The sequence below is a fragment of the Hemiscyllium ocellatum genome, chromosome 31 (genome assembly GCF_020745735.1).
Source record: "Hemiscyllium ocellatum isolate sHemOce1 chromosome 31, sHemOce1.pat.X.cur, whole genome shotgun sequence".
NCBI classification, from domain to species: domain Eukaryota; kingdom Metazoa; phylum Chordata; class Chondrichthyes; order Orectolobiformes; family Hemiscylliidae; genus Hemiscyllium; species Hemiscyllium ocellatum.
Window position 1 is genome coordinate 54,678 of NC_083431.1, and position 12,851 is coordinate 67,528.

Genomic DNA, 12,851 nt, shown 5'->3' on the forward strand with positions numbered 1-12,851 from the left:
GAGGCATGGGATTGAGGGTGATTTAGCAGTATGGGTTAGAAATTGGCTAGCTGAAAGAAGACATAGGGTGGTGGTTGATGGGAAATGTTAATCCTGGAGTTCAGTTACTAGTGGTGTGCCGCAAGGATCTGTTTTGGGGCCACTGCTGTTTGTCATTTTCATAAATTACCTGGATGATGGCATAGAAGGCTGGGTTAGTAAATTTGCAGATGACACTAAGGTCGGTGCAGTTGTGGATGGTGCTGAAAGATGTTGCAGGTTACAGGGAGACATAGATAAGCTGCAGAGCTGGGCTAAGAGGTGGCAAATGGAGTTTAATGCAGAACAGTGAGAGGTGATTCACTTTGGAAGGAGCAACAGGAATGCAGAGTACTGGGCTAATGGTAAGATTCTTGGTAATGTGGATGAGCAGAGAGATCTGTGTCCATCTACATAGATCCCTGAAAGTTGCCACCCAGGTTGGTAGGGTTGTTAAGAAGGCATACAGTGTGTTTATTGGTAGAGGGATTGAGTTTCATAGCCACAAGGTCATGCTACAGTTGTACAAAACTCTGGTGCGGTCGCGGTTGGAGTATTGCGTACAGTTCTGGTCACTGCATTATAGGAAGAATGCGCAAGCTTTGGAAAGGATGCAGAGGAGATTTACTAGAATGTCACCTGGTACAGAGGGAAGGTCTTATGAAGAAAGGCTGAGGGACTTGAGGCTGGTTTCGTTAGAGAGAAGAAGGTTGAGAGGTGACTTAATTGAGACATACAAGATAATCAGAGGGTTAGATAGGGTGGACAGGGAGAGCCTTTTTCCCCGGATGGTAATGGCTAGTACGAAGGGACATAGCTTTACGTTGAGGGATGATAGATACAAGTCAGATGTCAGTTTCTTTACTCAGAGAGTAGTAGGGGTATGGAACACACTGCCTGCAACAATTGTAGACTCGCCAATATTAACAGCATTTAAATGGTCATTGGATAAACATATGGATGAAAATTAAATAGTATAGGACAGATAGGCTTCAGATTGGTAGGCACAACATTGAGGGCTGATGTTCTATGTTCTAATTCATTAGACTTATGAAGGCAGTATGTGGTAATCAGCAGGAGGCTCCTGACCCATAATTGACCTGATGTTATGAGATTACATAGGTCCAGAGTCAATGTCAGGACTCAAAGGGCAATTCCCTCCTGATTGTATTCCATTGTGCTACCACCTCTACTAAGCCTCTCCTGCCAGTGGGACAGGACATAACCAGGGAAGGGGAGTTTGTCTGTAAGGCATGATTCCGTGAGTTATGAATGTGTTAAGCTGTTGCTTGACTAATCTGTGAAATTGCTCTCCCATTTTTGGCCCCCAGATGACAGTGAGGAGGACTTTGCAGCATACAGCATTGACAGGGCTGTTTTTGCCATTGTCATTTCCAATGGCTAAGTCAATGTTATGTGATCCATCAAGTTTAATTTATTTGTCGAGACTTACAACTGAGTAGCTTGCTAAGCCATTTCAAAGGGCAGAGCCAAACAGATTGCTGTAGATCTGGAGTCATGTGTGGGCCAGACCAGGTAAGCTTGGCAGATTTTCTTCCCTGATGAGTATTAGTGAATCAGGTGGTCAACCAACTGTAATTTCATGGTCATCATCAGACATTTATTTCCAGTTTCTTTTTACTGAATTCAAATTCCACCATTTGCCATAGCAGGATTCAAACCCAGAACATTAGTTGAGTTTCTGGATCAATAGTCTAGCAATACCTTCTCTCATTTGGCTATGCTGTTTGCATTGTCCAAAGTGAAACTCCCAATGGAGATACTAAATACCCTTCTATTAAAATATATTCCTGAGAGGAAGAGGAATTAGAAAAAGGTGAAAAATTATCTTTGGCTTAACAAGAAACTCATAACAGCAAAAGCTCAAGCATATCATACTGCAAAAGTTGGTGGCACTCTGGAGGATTGAGAAAATTTTGAACATCAGCAAAAGGTTTCTAAAAACAAAATCAAAAGAGCTAAGATGAACTACAAAAGGAAATTAGCAGAAAATATAAGTGCTGATACCAAAAGATTCTATAAATATATAAAAAGGAAGAAAGTAGTGAAAATAAACGTTGGCTGTTTAGAGGACGAAAATGTTGAAGTAGTAATGGGAAACTCACAAATGGCACAGGAGCTAAACCAATATTTTGTCTCCTTTTTGGTGGAAACAATTCCTTCCCAAAAACTGCAGTTTCTACAGAGGAACTTAGTGAAATTATTGTAACTAGGGAGAAGGTATTTAAGTTAAATGATGGGATTAAGGGCAGATATGTCCTTAGGCCTGATGGCCTGCACTCTATGTTACTAAAGGAGGTGGCAGCAGAGGTAGTGGATACAATAGTTATCATATTCCAAAGTTCACTGGATTCTGGAAAGGTACCGGTGGATTGGAAACATGCTAATGTGACACCCTTATTCCAAAAAGAAGATAGGCAAAAAGTGGGAAACTACAGACAGGTTAATTTTGACTTCTGGAGTGAGTAAGTTGCTGGAATCAGTCATAAAGGAGAAGATAATTGAACACTTGGAACAACAAAGCTCAATTCCCCAATGTCAGCACGGTTTCATGAAGAGCGTGCCATGCTTGACAAACATGTTGGATTTCATTGAGGATGTAACAAGCAAGATGGATAATGGGGATCTGGTGGATGTGGTGTTACTAGTCTTCCAGAAGGCATTTGACAAGGTCCCACATAAAAGATTGATCCAGAAGGTTAAAACACAAGGGGTTAGTGGAGTGCCACAGAGTTCAGTTCTCAGACATCAACTATTTACAATTTATATAAATGATCTGCAAGCAGGAACAAGTGTAACATAGTAAAAATCATAGATGATACTAAAGTAAGTGGGAAAACAGGCAGTGATAAGGAGGTAAAGAGTCTACAGGTGGATATTGATAGGCTAGGAGAATGGGTCAGAATCTGGCAGATGGAGTTAAATGTGGATAAGTGCAAGGTTGTTCATTTTGGCCAGATAAATAAAAGGGCAAATTATTACTTAAATAGGAAGCTGATTCAAAGTGCATCAGTGCAAAGGGATCTAGGCATCTTTGTACATGAATCACAAAAAGCAGCTATGGAGCTGCAGCATGGTAATAAGAAAGGCAAATTAAATCCTGGCATTTATTGCAGAAGGACTGGATTACAGAAGTAAAGAAGTGTTGTTATAACTATATAAGGTTTGATGAGATCACACCTGAAGTATTGTGGCCAATTTTGGTCTCCTTACTTGAAGAAGGACGTGGTGGCACTGAAAGCAGTTCACAGGAAGTTCACTTCATTGATCCCAGGGATGAGATGGCTGTTGTATGAGGAACAGTTGAATAACTTGGGCTTGTACCCAAAGGGGTTCAGAAGAATGAGTGGGTGATCTGATTGAGATGTGTAAAATGCTGAAGGGGATTGATAAGGTGGACATTGAACTGATGTTCCCCCTTGTGGAACAGTCTAGAACTAGAGGTTATAGATATAGAGTGAGGGAGTTAGGTTCAAAACTGAGATGAAGAGAAACTACTTCTCTCAGTAGGTGGTGAATCTGCGGAAATCACTGTTCCAGAGTGCATAGGAGGCAGAATCAATCAACTGATTCAAGAAAGCAATAGATATGTTTCTGATGAAAAGGAGGATAAAGGGCTATTGGGAGCAGGCAGGAGGGTGGGGTTGAAACCCAGATAAAATGATCATGTTAAATGATGAAGCAGGCACAAAGGACTGAACTGCCAACTCCTGCTCCTAATTCCTACGTTCATAAACACAGTGCTAGGTTGGGATGTTTGCTGCTGACTACATTGGTGCAGACTCCATTGAAGTTTCTGGAAAAACATAATTTGAACACTAATAATCTTCCAACATTGTCTATAGCTCTAGTAGGAAACTCACTCATTACAGTAAATGATTGTTAAAGCATTGAAATCACTGCAACAGCTAATTGGTCCTGCTTTATGTACAGGACATACTTGGGCAATTTTCCACATTGTTAGATGGATGCTAGTATAATAACTGTACTAGAAGAGTCTAGCTCATGGAGTGACAAGCTCTGGAACAAATTCTTTGGTACTATTGCCGGAATGTTATCAGGGCCCATAGCCTTTGCAGTATCCAGTGCCTCCAACCATTTCTTGACATCATTTGGAATGCACTGAATTGGCTAAAGACTGGTATTTGTCATGTTAGGGATTGCTGGAGGACACCAAGATGCATCAACTTCTTGGCATTTCTGGCTGATGATTACTGCAAGTGCTTCAGCCTTGTCTTTTTTACTGATGTATTGTGCTCCTCCATCATTAAGGATGTGGATATTTGTGAAGCCTCATCCTCCAGTAAGTTGTTCACCATCATTCATGACTGGTTGAGGCAGGACTGATATCTGATCCGTTGGTTGTGGGATCACTTATCTCTTTCTATCACTTGCTTTTTATGCTATTTGTCATGCAAGCAGTCCTGTTTGTTAGCTTCACCAGGTTGACACCTCATTTTAGGTACGCCTGGTGTTGCTCCTGAAACTCCCTCCTGCACTCTCCATTCAACCAGGGTTGATTCCTTTGCTTGATGTGCAATATGACAGGCTATGACTTTACAGATTATGCTGGCATACAATTCGGCTGCTGTTGATGGCCCACAGCACTTCATGAATGCCCAGTGCTGAGTTGATAGATCTGTTTGAGTCTGTCTGATTTAGCATGGTGATAGTGCCACAGAAAACAATGGAGATTATTCTCAATGTGAAGGCACTTCATTTCCACAAGGACTGGTCAGTGTCTACTCTTACCGACACTGACATAAACAAATATATCTACAGTCAGCAGGTTGTTAAGGATGAGGTCAATTAAGTTTTTCCCTCTTGTCAATTCCCTCATCACTTGCCACAGATCCAGTCTAGCAGTTATGTCTTTTAGGACACAAACAGCTTGATCAGTAGCGCTGCTGCCAATCCACCCCTTGGTGGTGGACATTGAGATCCCCCACCCACAGTATACTTTGTGCCCTTGCCACCCTAAGTGCTTCCTTCCAAGTTTTGTTCAACATAGAGGAGTGCCGATTTGTCAGCTGAGTCAGAGAATCACAGAATCATAGAATCCCTACAGTGTATATGTTTTGCCATTTGGTCCATCAGGTCCACAAGGACCCTTCAAAGAGCATCCCAATGAGACCTACTCCCCTACCCTATCCCTGTAACCTTGCAGTTCCCATGTCTAATCCACTTAGCCTGCATAATGGGCGATTTATCATGACCGATCCACCTAACCTGCACATCTTTGGACTGCGGGAGGAAACCGCAGCATTTGGAGGAAACCCACACAGTTAGAGGGAGAATGTGAAAACTCTACACAGACACAGTCGCTCATGTTTAAACTGAAGCCATGAGACTTCATGGGGTTCAGAATCAATGTTGAGGATTCCAGGGCAATTCCTTCTTGACCATATACCACACTGCCATCACCTCTCCTGGGCCTCACGTGTTGGTGGAAGGACATATCCAGGATGGTGTGTGGGACATTGTCTGAAATGTATGATTCTGTTAGTATGACTATGTCAGGCTGCTGGTTGACTAGTCTGAAGACAGTTCTTCCAACTTTGGCACTGGCCCTTAGAGGAGGACTTTTGCAGGGTTGACAGGGCTATTTCTGGTTTTGTATTTTGTAGTGCCTTGGTTAATGCCAGCTGGCATCTGATTTCATTTCTTTGTTGAGACTGATACAACTGAGTGGCTTACTATGTCACTTCAGAGGGCAACTGAGAGTCAACTCGATTGCTTTGGTTTTGGAGTCACATATCGGCCAGAACAGGACATTAACAAGTCAGATGGATTTTTCTGACAATCAACAATGGTTTCATGGTCATCAGCAGAATCATAATTCTAAATTTTTTAATTGAATTCATATTCCATCATCTGCCTTATTGAGATTTGAACATAAGTTACCGGAACATTAGCTGAGTTTCTGGATCAATAGCCTAGTGATAATGCCATGCTTGAAGATTCTTCACCTCCAGCCTCCTTTGATGCTCCTTAAAACCAATGTCTTCAAGTGCCAGTTTGCCAGCCTTCCCCTACTTCTGCAGCAAGCAGTCAGTTTACAGACCAAAATGAAACTTGACCACAACCAACGTGCACTGTGGTTGCAGCACATTGCTTAATTATGGGTCTTCTGCTCTTTCTTCGGGAGGAAGTTCCAATGGGAGCTGATGGCCAAGCCAAATGGCTGCTGTTTCCATCATTCCCCAGCTGAATACTGGTGCTGTCAGAACAGCTGTCCTATACTGTAGGAAGAAGCTTGCAAAGAACCATGGCTGCTTGTGAAAGTATGTCCCAGGGTTTTAGAGTGGGGAGAGCTCTTACAGAGTAGGGAGTAGGGGTAAGAGTGATTGTGGATCAAGTTTTGTTTTGGGAGAGATGCTCCTGATTTCTACAAGAACACCACACAAAATAAGATATCTCCCTTTGTTCCTGCCATTGTTCAGATCTGTCCACTCCTTTCAACTGCCCATGCCAGACATTTATCAACAATATTAACTGATCCTTAATTATACATTTATAAATGTGGGCAAAGGACCAATGTTAGTGCTGACCCTCCATTAGAGTTATAGGGGCCAGTTCAGGTGTAGGTTGGAAAGTAACAGATTAGCCACTGATCTATTTAGACTCATCGAGTTCCCACAGTACACAGACAGGCCCTTCGACCAAAACTGGTCCATGCCAACCAAAATATCCAGCCACCTACACTTGGGCCACATCCTTCCAAACCTTTCCTAATTTGTATTTCTCCAAATGTCTTTTAAATATTGTTAATGTATCTGCCTCAATCATTTCTGCTGGTAGCTTATTCCATACGTGTACCACCTTCTACATAAAGAATTTCCCCCTCAGGTTCCCATTTATTCTTTCCCCTCATATCTTAAATTGAAGCCCTCTAGTCCCCAATTCCCCTGGGAAAGAGGACTGAGTGCATTCACCCTATCCATGTCTCTCATGATCGTATAAACAACTATAAGATGGCCCTCAGTCTGCAAAACTCTATAAAGAGAAAAGTCCTAGCTTGTCAGACCACTGAGTCTTGGCAACATCCTTTTAAATTTCTTCTGCACTTTTTCCGGTTTAATAACATCATTCCTATAGCAAGGTGACCAAAACTGAACACTACTCCAAGTGTGGCCTCACCAGTGTCCTGTACAACTGCAACACAACCTCCCGGCTACTGTATGTGATGCCCCGACTGAAGGCCAGTGTGCCAAAAGCCTTCTTCACCTCTCCATCCACCAGTGATTCCACTTTCAGAGAACTGTGTCACTGAACTCCAAAGCCCCATTATTCCATTATACTCCTTAAGGCCCTACCACTCACCATGAAATTCCTGCCTTGATTTGACTCTTCAAAATGCAACACCTCAAACTTATCGATATTAAAAGCCACTTGCCATTTCTCGGCCTACTTCCCCAGCTGATCAAGATCATGCTGCAATTTCTGATAACCTTTCTCACTGTCCATGATACCTCCTACTTTAGCATCATCTGCAAACTTATTAATCCTGTACATTCTCATCCAAATCAATGATTTAGATAACAAACAGTAATCGGCCCAGCACTGACCCCTGAGGCACTCCAATAGTCACAGGCCTCCACTATTACCCTCTGATTCCTACCATCAAGCCAATTTTGTCTCCAATTTGCCAACTTGCCCTTCATTCCATGCGATCTAACTTTTCAGAGCAGTCTACCATGTGGAACCTTATCAATGGCCTTACATCTTCCACCCTGTCCTCATCAACCTTCCTGATCACTTCATCAAAGAACTCTAACAAATTTGTGAGGCATGATCTCTCACTCACAAAGCCATGCTGACTATTCCTAATCAAACCCTGGCTTTCCAAATGCATGTATATCTTACATCTCAGAATCTTCTCAAGTAACTCAACTCCCATAGAGGTTAGGCTTACTGGTCTATACTTCTCGGATTTTTTTTTTGCAGCCCTTCTTGAATAAGAGCACAACATTCATTACCCTCCAGTCTTCTGGGACCTCGCCAGTGGCTAACAATGATGCAAAAATATCAGCCAAGGCTTCCGCAATTTCGTCTCTAGCCTCTTGCAGCATGGTCTGGTCTGGACCAGGAGACTTATCCATTCTAATATGTCCAATACCTCGTCAACTGTGATATGGATTGTCCTTATGATATCACCATATCACTATCTTCCCCAAGTTCCCGAGTCTTGATGTTTTTCTCTATGATAAACACAGAGGAAAAATATTCATTGAGGACCTCACCCATCTCCTGCAGTTCTACACAAACATGTCCACTTTGGTCCTTGTGAGGTCCTATTCTCTCTCTAGTTATTCTTTTTCCTTTAATAGACTTAAAGAATCTCTTTGGATTCACCCTAATCTTCTTAGCCAAAGCTATCTCTTGCCCCCTTTTCGCCCTCCTGATTTCTTTCTTCATTAAACTTCCATATCCCCAGTATCTCCTATCAAACTCAATCAAAATGGCTTGCCCCAGCTTAGAACTTGAACCTGTGGACCAGTTTTGCCCCTCTCCATCATATTGTAAAATTAATAGAACTATGGTCACTGGCCCTAAAGTGCTCCCCCACTGTCACCTCCGTCACCTGTCCTGCTCTATTTTCCAACAGAAGGTCGAATTTTGCTCCTTCCCGAGTAGAACTCTCTGTATACTGTTTGAGGAAACATTCCTGATACTCTTAACAAATTCCACCCCATCTAAAGCTCTTAATGCTATGGCAGTCCCAGTCTATGTTAAGAAAACTAAAATTCCCTGCTATGACAACCCTACTGCTCCTGTAAGCTTCCCCAAATTCCCTGCAAATTTGTTAATCTAATTCCTATTTAGGGGCCTACAGTACAATCCCAATAGCATCACCATTCCCTTCTTATTTCTTAGCTCCAATCTGCATGGTATCATTCTGAAAATGCCAGAGGGGGCATGTAATAATCAGCCCAGACAGTTGTAGACTGAGAATTTCCCTTTGTAAGAACATGTGCATGGAAGGTGATGACAAACTCATCACACCCACCACCGACAAAGCTCACAATGTCGTGCATCAATCACATTGTTAAGAGCTGGCCAGCAAGATTCTGCAAATTATTCATCTAATCACAGGTGACTGGCTCACCTGAAGTAGCCAGTCAACAACAGATATGCAGCTTTTGGATCCTAAAGACCAACTGTCCAGCCAGGATTTGAACATGCATCACTAGATAATTATCCCAGGCCTCTGAATTACTTTTCCAACGTCAAAACACCATGCTACCGGGGCCAGCCTGGATTGATTCCAGTAAGAATATTGATACGCATAATACTGCAGTCATTTTAATTTTTATCCTGATGCTCTAATATTGGAGCTTGTACAGATATACATTGTTGACATGTCTGACACTGAAGTTTGTGTAGGTCTATTATTAGTAAACATTTTTAACTGCATTGATTGATGACCATGAAATGTTTAATTAAATATTTAAGAATATTTCATTTTTTTCTCTGCAAAAAGGTTATTTTGATTTTACTGAAATTAATACCCGATTTGAATCAAGTTAAATTACCTGATGAAGTTGGAGTATTTGTCGATCCTGTATTTTCACTGGAATTGATAATGTTAGATTCACCGATGCATTGTAGGGGTTCTCCATGGTGACCTGTGACAGGAGCAGATGGAATATGCATTCTGTTGAAGAAATATACATAATACCACAGCTATATTGACAACTAGTTAGGAAATTAGACACACAAACAGGTCATTTGGCCAAAAAGGTCCAAGAAGGTGTTAATACCAGATGTGAGACTCATCCTTCCTCATTGGGTTTGAGTTATAAGGAGAGACTGGATAGGTTGACCTTTATCCATGCAGCACAGGTAGTTGAGGGGTGACCTTATAAAGGTTTATAAAATCATGAGGAGTGTAGATAAGATAAATAGCAAATGTTCCATTCCCTTGAGTGGAAAGGCATAGGTTTAAAATGAAAGGGGAAAGATTTAAAAGGGACCTGAGGGACAACTTTTTCACACGGTGGAGTATTCATATGTGGAATGAACTGCCAGAGGAAGTGATAGATGCAGGTAAGTTAAAACATTTAAAAGATATTTGGACAGGTACATAAATTAGAGGGATATGAGCTAAATGCAAGCAAATTAAGCTAATTAAATTTGGGAAACCTTGTTGGCATGATTGAGTTGGACCGCAGGGTCTGTTTCCATGCTGTATGACCTTATGACTCTATCTAAATCTATCATAATCCTTTAATCCCTTTTCCATCTAGATTACCTTTAAATGCATTTATATAATTGGAACTACTCTCATAATAAGCAGCTAAAATCATGCAGCAATGCAGTTGGCATTGCACCAAGTCACCTTTAAAAGTCTTCAACTTTGAAAGCTTCAAATAGTCCCATCCATATTCTTTCTCCATAGACCAGCAATTTTTAAAAAGTATTTATCTAATTTCCTTTGGAATGTAATTATTAGGCAGAGCATTTCAATTTGAAGTATAGGTTCAGCAGCACATGTGGGTCAGCTTTTCTGGCATGATTACATCATTGTCAATTCATTGCATATGCTTTGGAGGAACATGGCGAATCTAGTGCTGAGGGCAGACATGAAGATCACAATCGCTATTACCTTGGGGCTTGAAGGTCCAGACACCCTATTTAAAGGCCACCGGGATAGACATTCCCTGCAAGCCAGGAGAAACAAATTGCAATGTGTAAACAACGAGAAGGTGAGACAGTGTCCCAGTACCTTACGTGCCTCACTGAAATCCATAACGCCCATAGTGGACTGAGACCACCCAGCGACATAACGGCGGCAGAAATCACGGCGTACGAAGCACACCTGAGGAACAGCTTCATCAATGGAATAAATTGACGAAATGTTGTGAGGAACTAGGGGTGGCATGGACAAAGGCACTTTCAATTGTGCTAATGTATATGAGATCTAGGAGGAGAGAAAGAGCTAATTGTTGCCCATTTGAGATTTTGTTTGGTAGGCCGCCCAACACAGGAATTGGCCCAAGGCCTAAAGTAAGACAGATAACAGGCCGCAGTGAGGATGAGATGTTGTGTTACTGTATAAAACTCTCGACACTTTTGTCTCAAATACAGAATCAAGTGAATGTAGCACTACCCTAATCAGCAGAGGGGAAGCTGCACGATCTGGAGACTAGATCGTGGTGAAAGACTTCAGGAGGAAAAGCTGGAAGGTGAGGTGGTATCTGGGACTGTTTCAAGTGCTCCTTACAACACAGTCAGCTGTTAAGATAGTTGATTTTTAGATATCTAATTCTGTATTTTTTAAAAATCTGGCTCTATTTTCTTTGTTGTCCTTTCATAAAATGGCAAAAAGGGGGAAAAGTAATGGAAAATTAACAAAATTAACATTTATTCTGAAATCCATTTACTCTGAAATCTGAAAGAGAATGCTTTACTAAATGTAAAACTTTTCTGACACTTTGCAACTTTGCTGAAGTCTGCAGTCAAGGGATAGCTCGTCTCTGCGGAATTTTGTAAACATTCAAATTGGCCTTGTGAGCAGTCGATTTCAGATTTGAGCTAAGGAAAACATAAAGACAATTATGTCCACAGCAAGGGAATGGAAAAAACAAGGACTCGAATGTTCCCAGCCCTTGTCCATTACTTTCTCGTCTCACTTCCTTCGTCACCTTCTCGCCCCATGCAATTTATACTAATGACAATCATGACTTGACACAGATAAACTCTTCTCAAAGAGGCAAGAGCATAGTGCTGGAAAAGCATGGCATGTCAGGCAGCTCTTCTCAAAGAGGTCAAACTTATGGCTACTCACTCCAATGTCCAGGAAGATGGCTACTTCATTTACAGCATGCCACTTATATACTTAAAATTTAACAGTCATAAACCCCTGAAGATGAATATTGGTCACTTGTACAGAACTTAAATCACAAGCAGAACATAATTCTGGCAAGCTGGCCTTATATGACATGCAAATTCTTGCAATCAAGCTTCCCAACATTTGCAATCAGAAAGCTAGCTCCACCTTTGAAATTCTGAGGACTTAGATGGGCGAGATCCTCAATAAATATTTCTCCTCTGTGGTTACTGTGGAGAAAGACTTAAAGTCTTGGGAACATGGGAAAATTAGTGATTATAATCAAGAGAGATGATATAGGTTCTATGGAGATTAAGGTTGAATCCATTTGGGTGAAAATTAGAAATTCTGAGAAGAAAAAGTCACTGATAGGCATTGTCTATACGCCACTAAATAATAATATCACGTTGGGGCAGGCAACAAACAAAGAAATAACTAAAGACTGTAAAAATGGTATAGCAATTATCATGGGAGAGTTTAATCTACATATCGATTGGTCAAACTCATTCGGTCCGGGTGACCTTGAGGAGTAGTTCATTGAATGTCTCCGCGATAATTTTCTTGAACTCAGGCTCGTGTCAGGCAACTGTCTGTGTGAAATTTGCACATTCTCCCCGTGTCTGCGTGGGTTTCCTCCGGGTGCCCCGGTTTCCTCCCACAGTCCAAAAATGTGCAGATTAGGTGAATTGGCCATGCTAAATTGCCCATAGTGTTAGGTGAAGGCGTAAATGCAGGGGAATAGTTCTGGGTGGGTTGCTTTTCGGAGGGTTGGTGTGGACTTATTGGGCTGAAGGGCCTGTTTCCACACTAAGTAATCTAATCTAATCTAAAACTTTTCTTCCTCGTAATGGAACTGGCTATTCTAGATCTGGTCCTGTGTAATGAGACAGCAATAATTAATGATCTCATTGTTATGGGTCCTCTTGGAAGGAGCGATCAGAGTGTGGTTGAATTTAGAATATAGACAGAAAGTACCAAG

At 41.5% G+C, this 12,851-nt stretch overlaps 1 protein-coding gene across 1 annotated transcript in view; it reads right to left on the minus strand.

Moving 5' to 3' along the window:
- Positions 1-12,851, minus strand: part of LOC132830416 (integrin alpha-E-like) — a 396,956-nt gene that overhangs the window by 46,830 nt on the left and 337,275 nt on the right. The window contains exon 29 of the mRNA XM_060848093.1: positions 9,576-9,668. Coding sequence (XP_060704076.1) covers positions 9,576-9,668 — 93 coding nt within the window. The remainder of the gene's footprint in view (positions 1-9,575; positions 9,669-12,851) is intronic.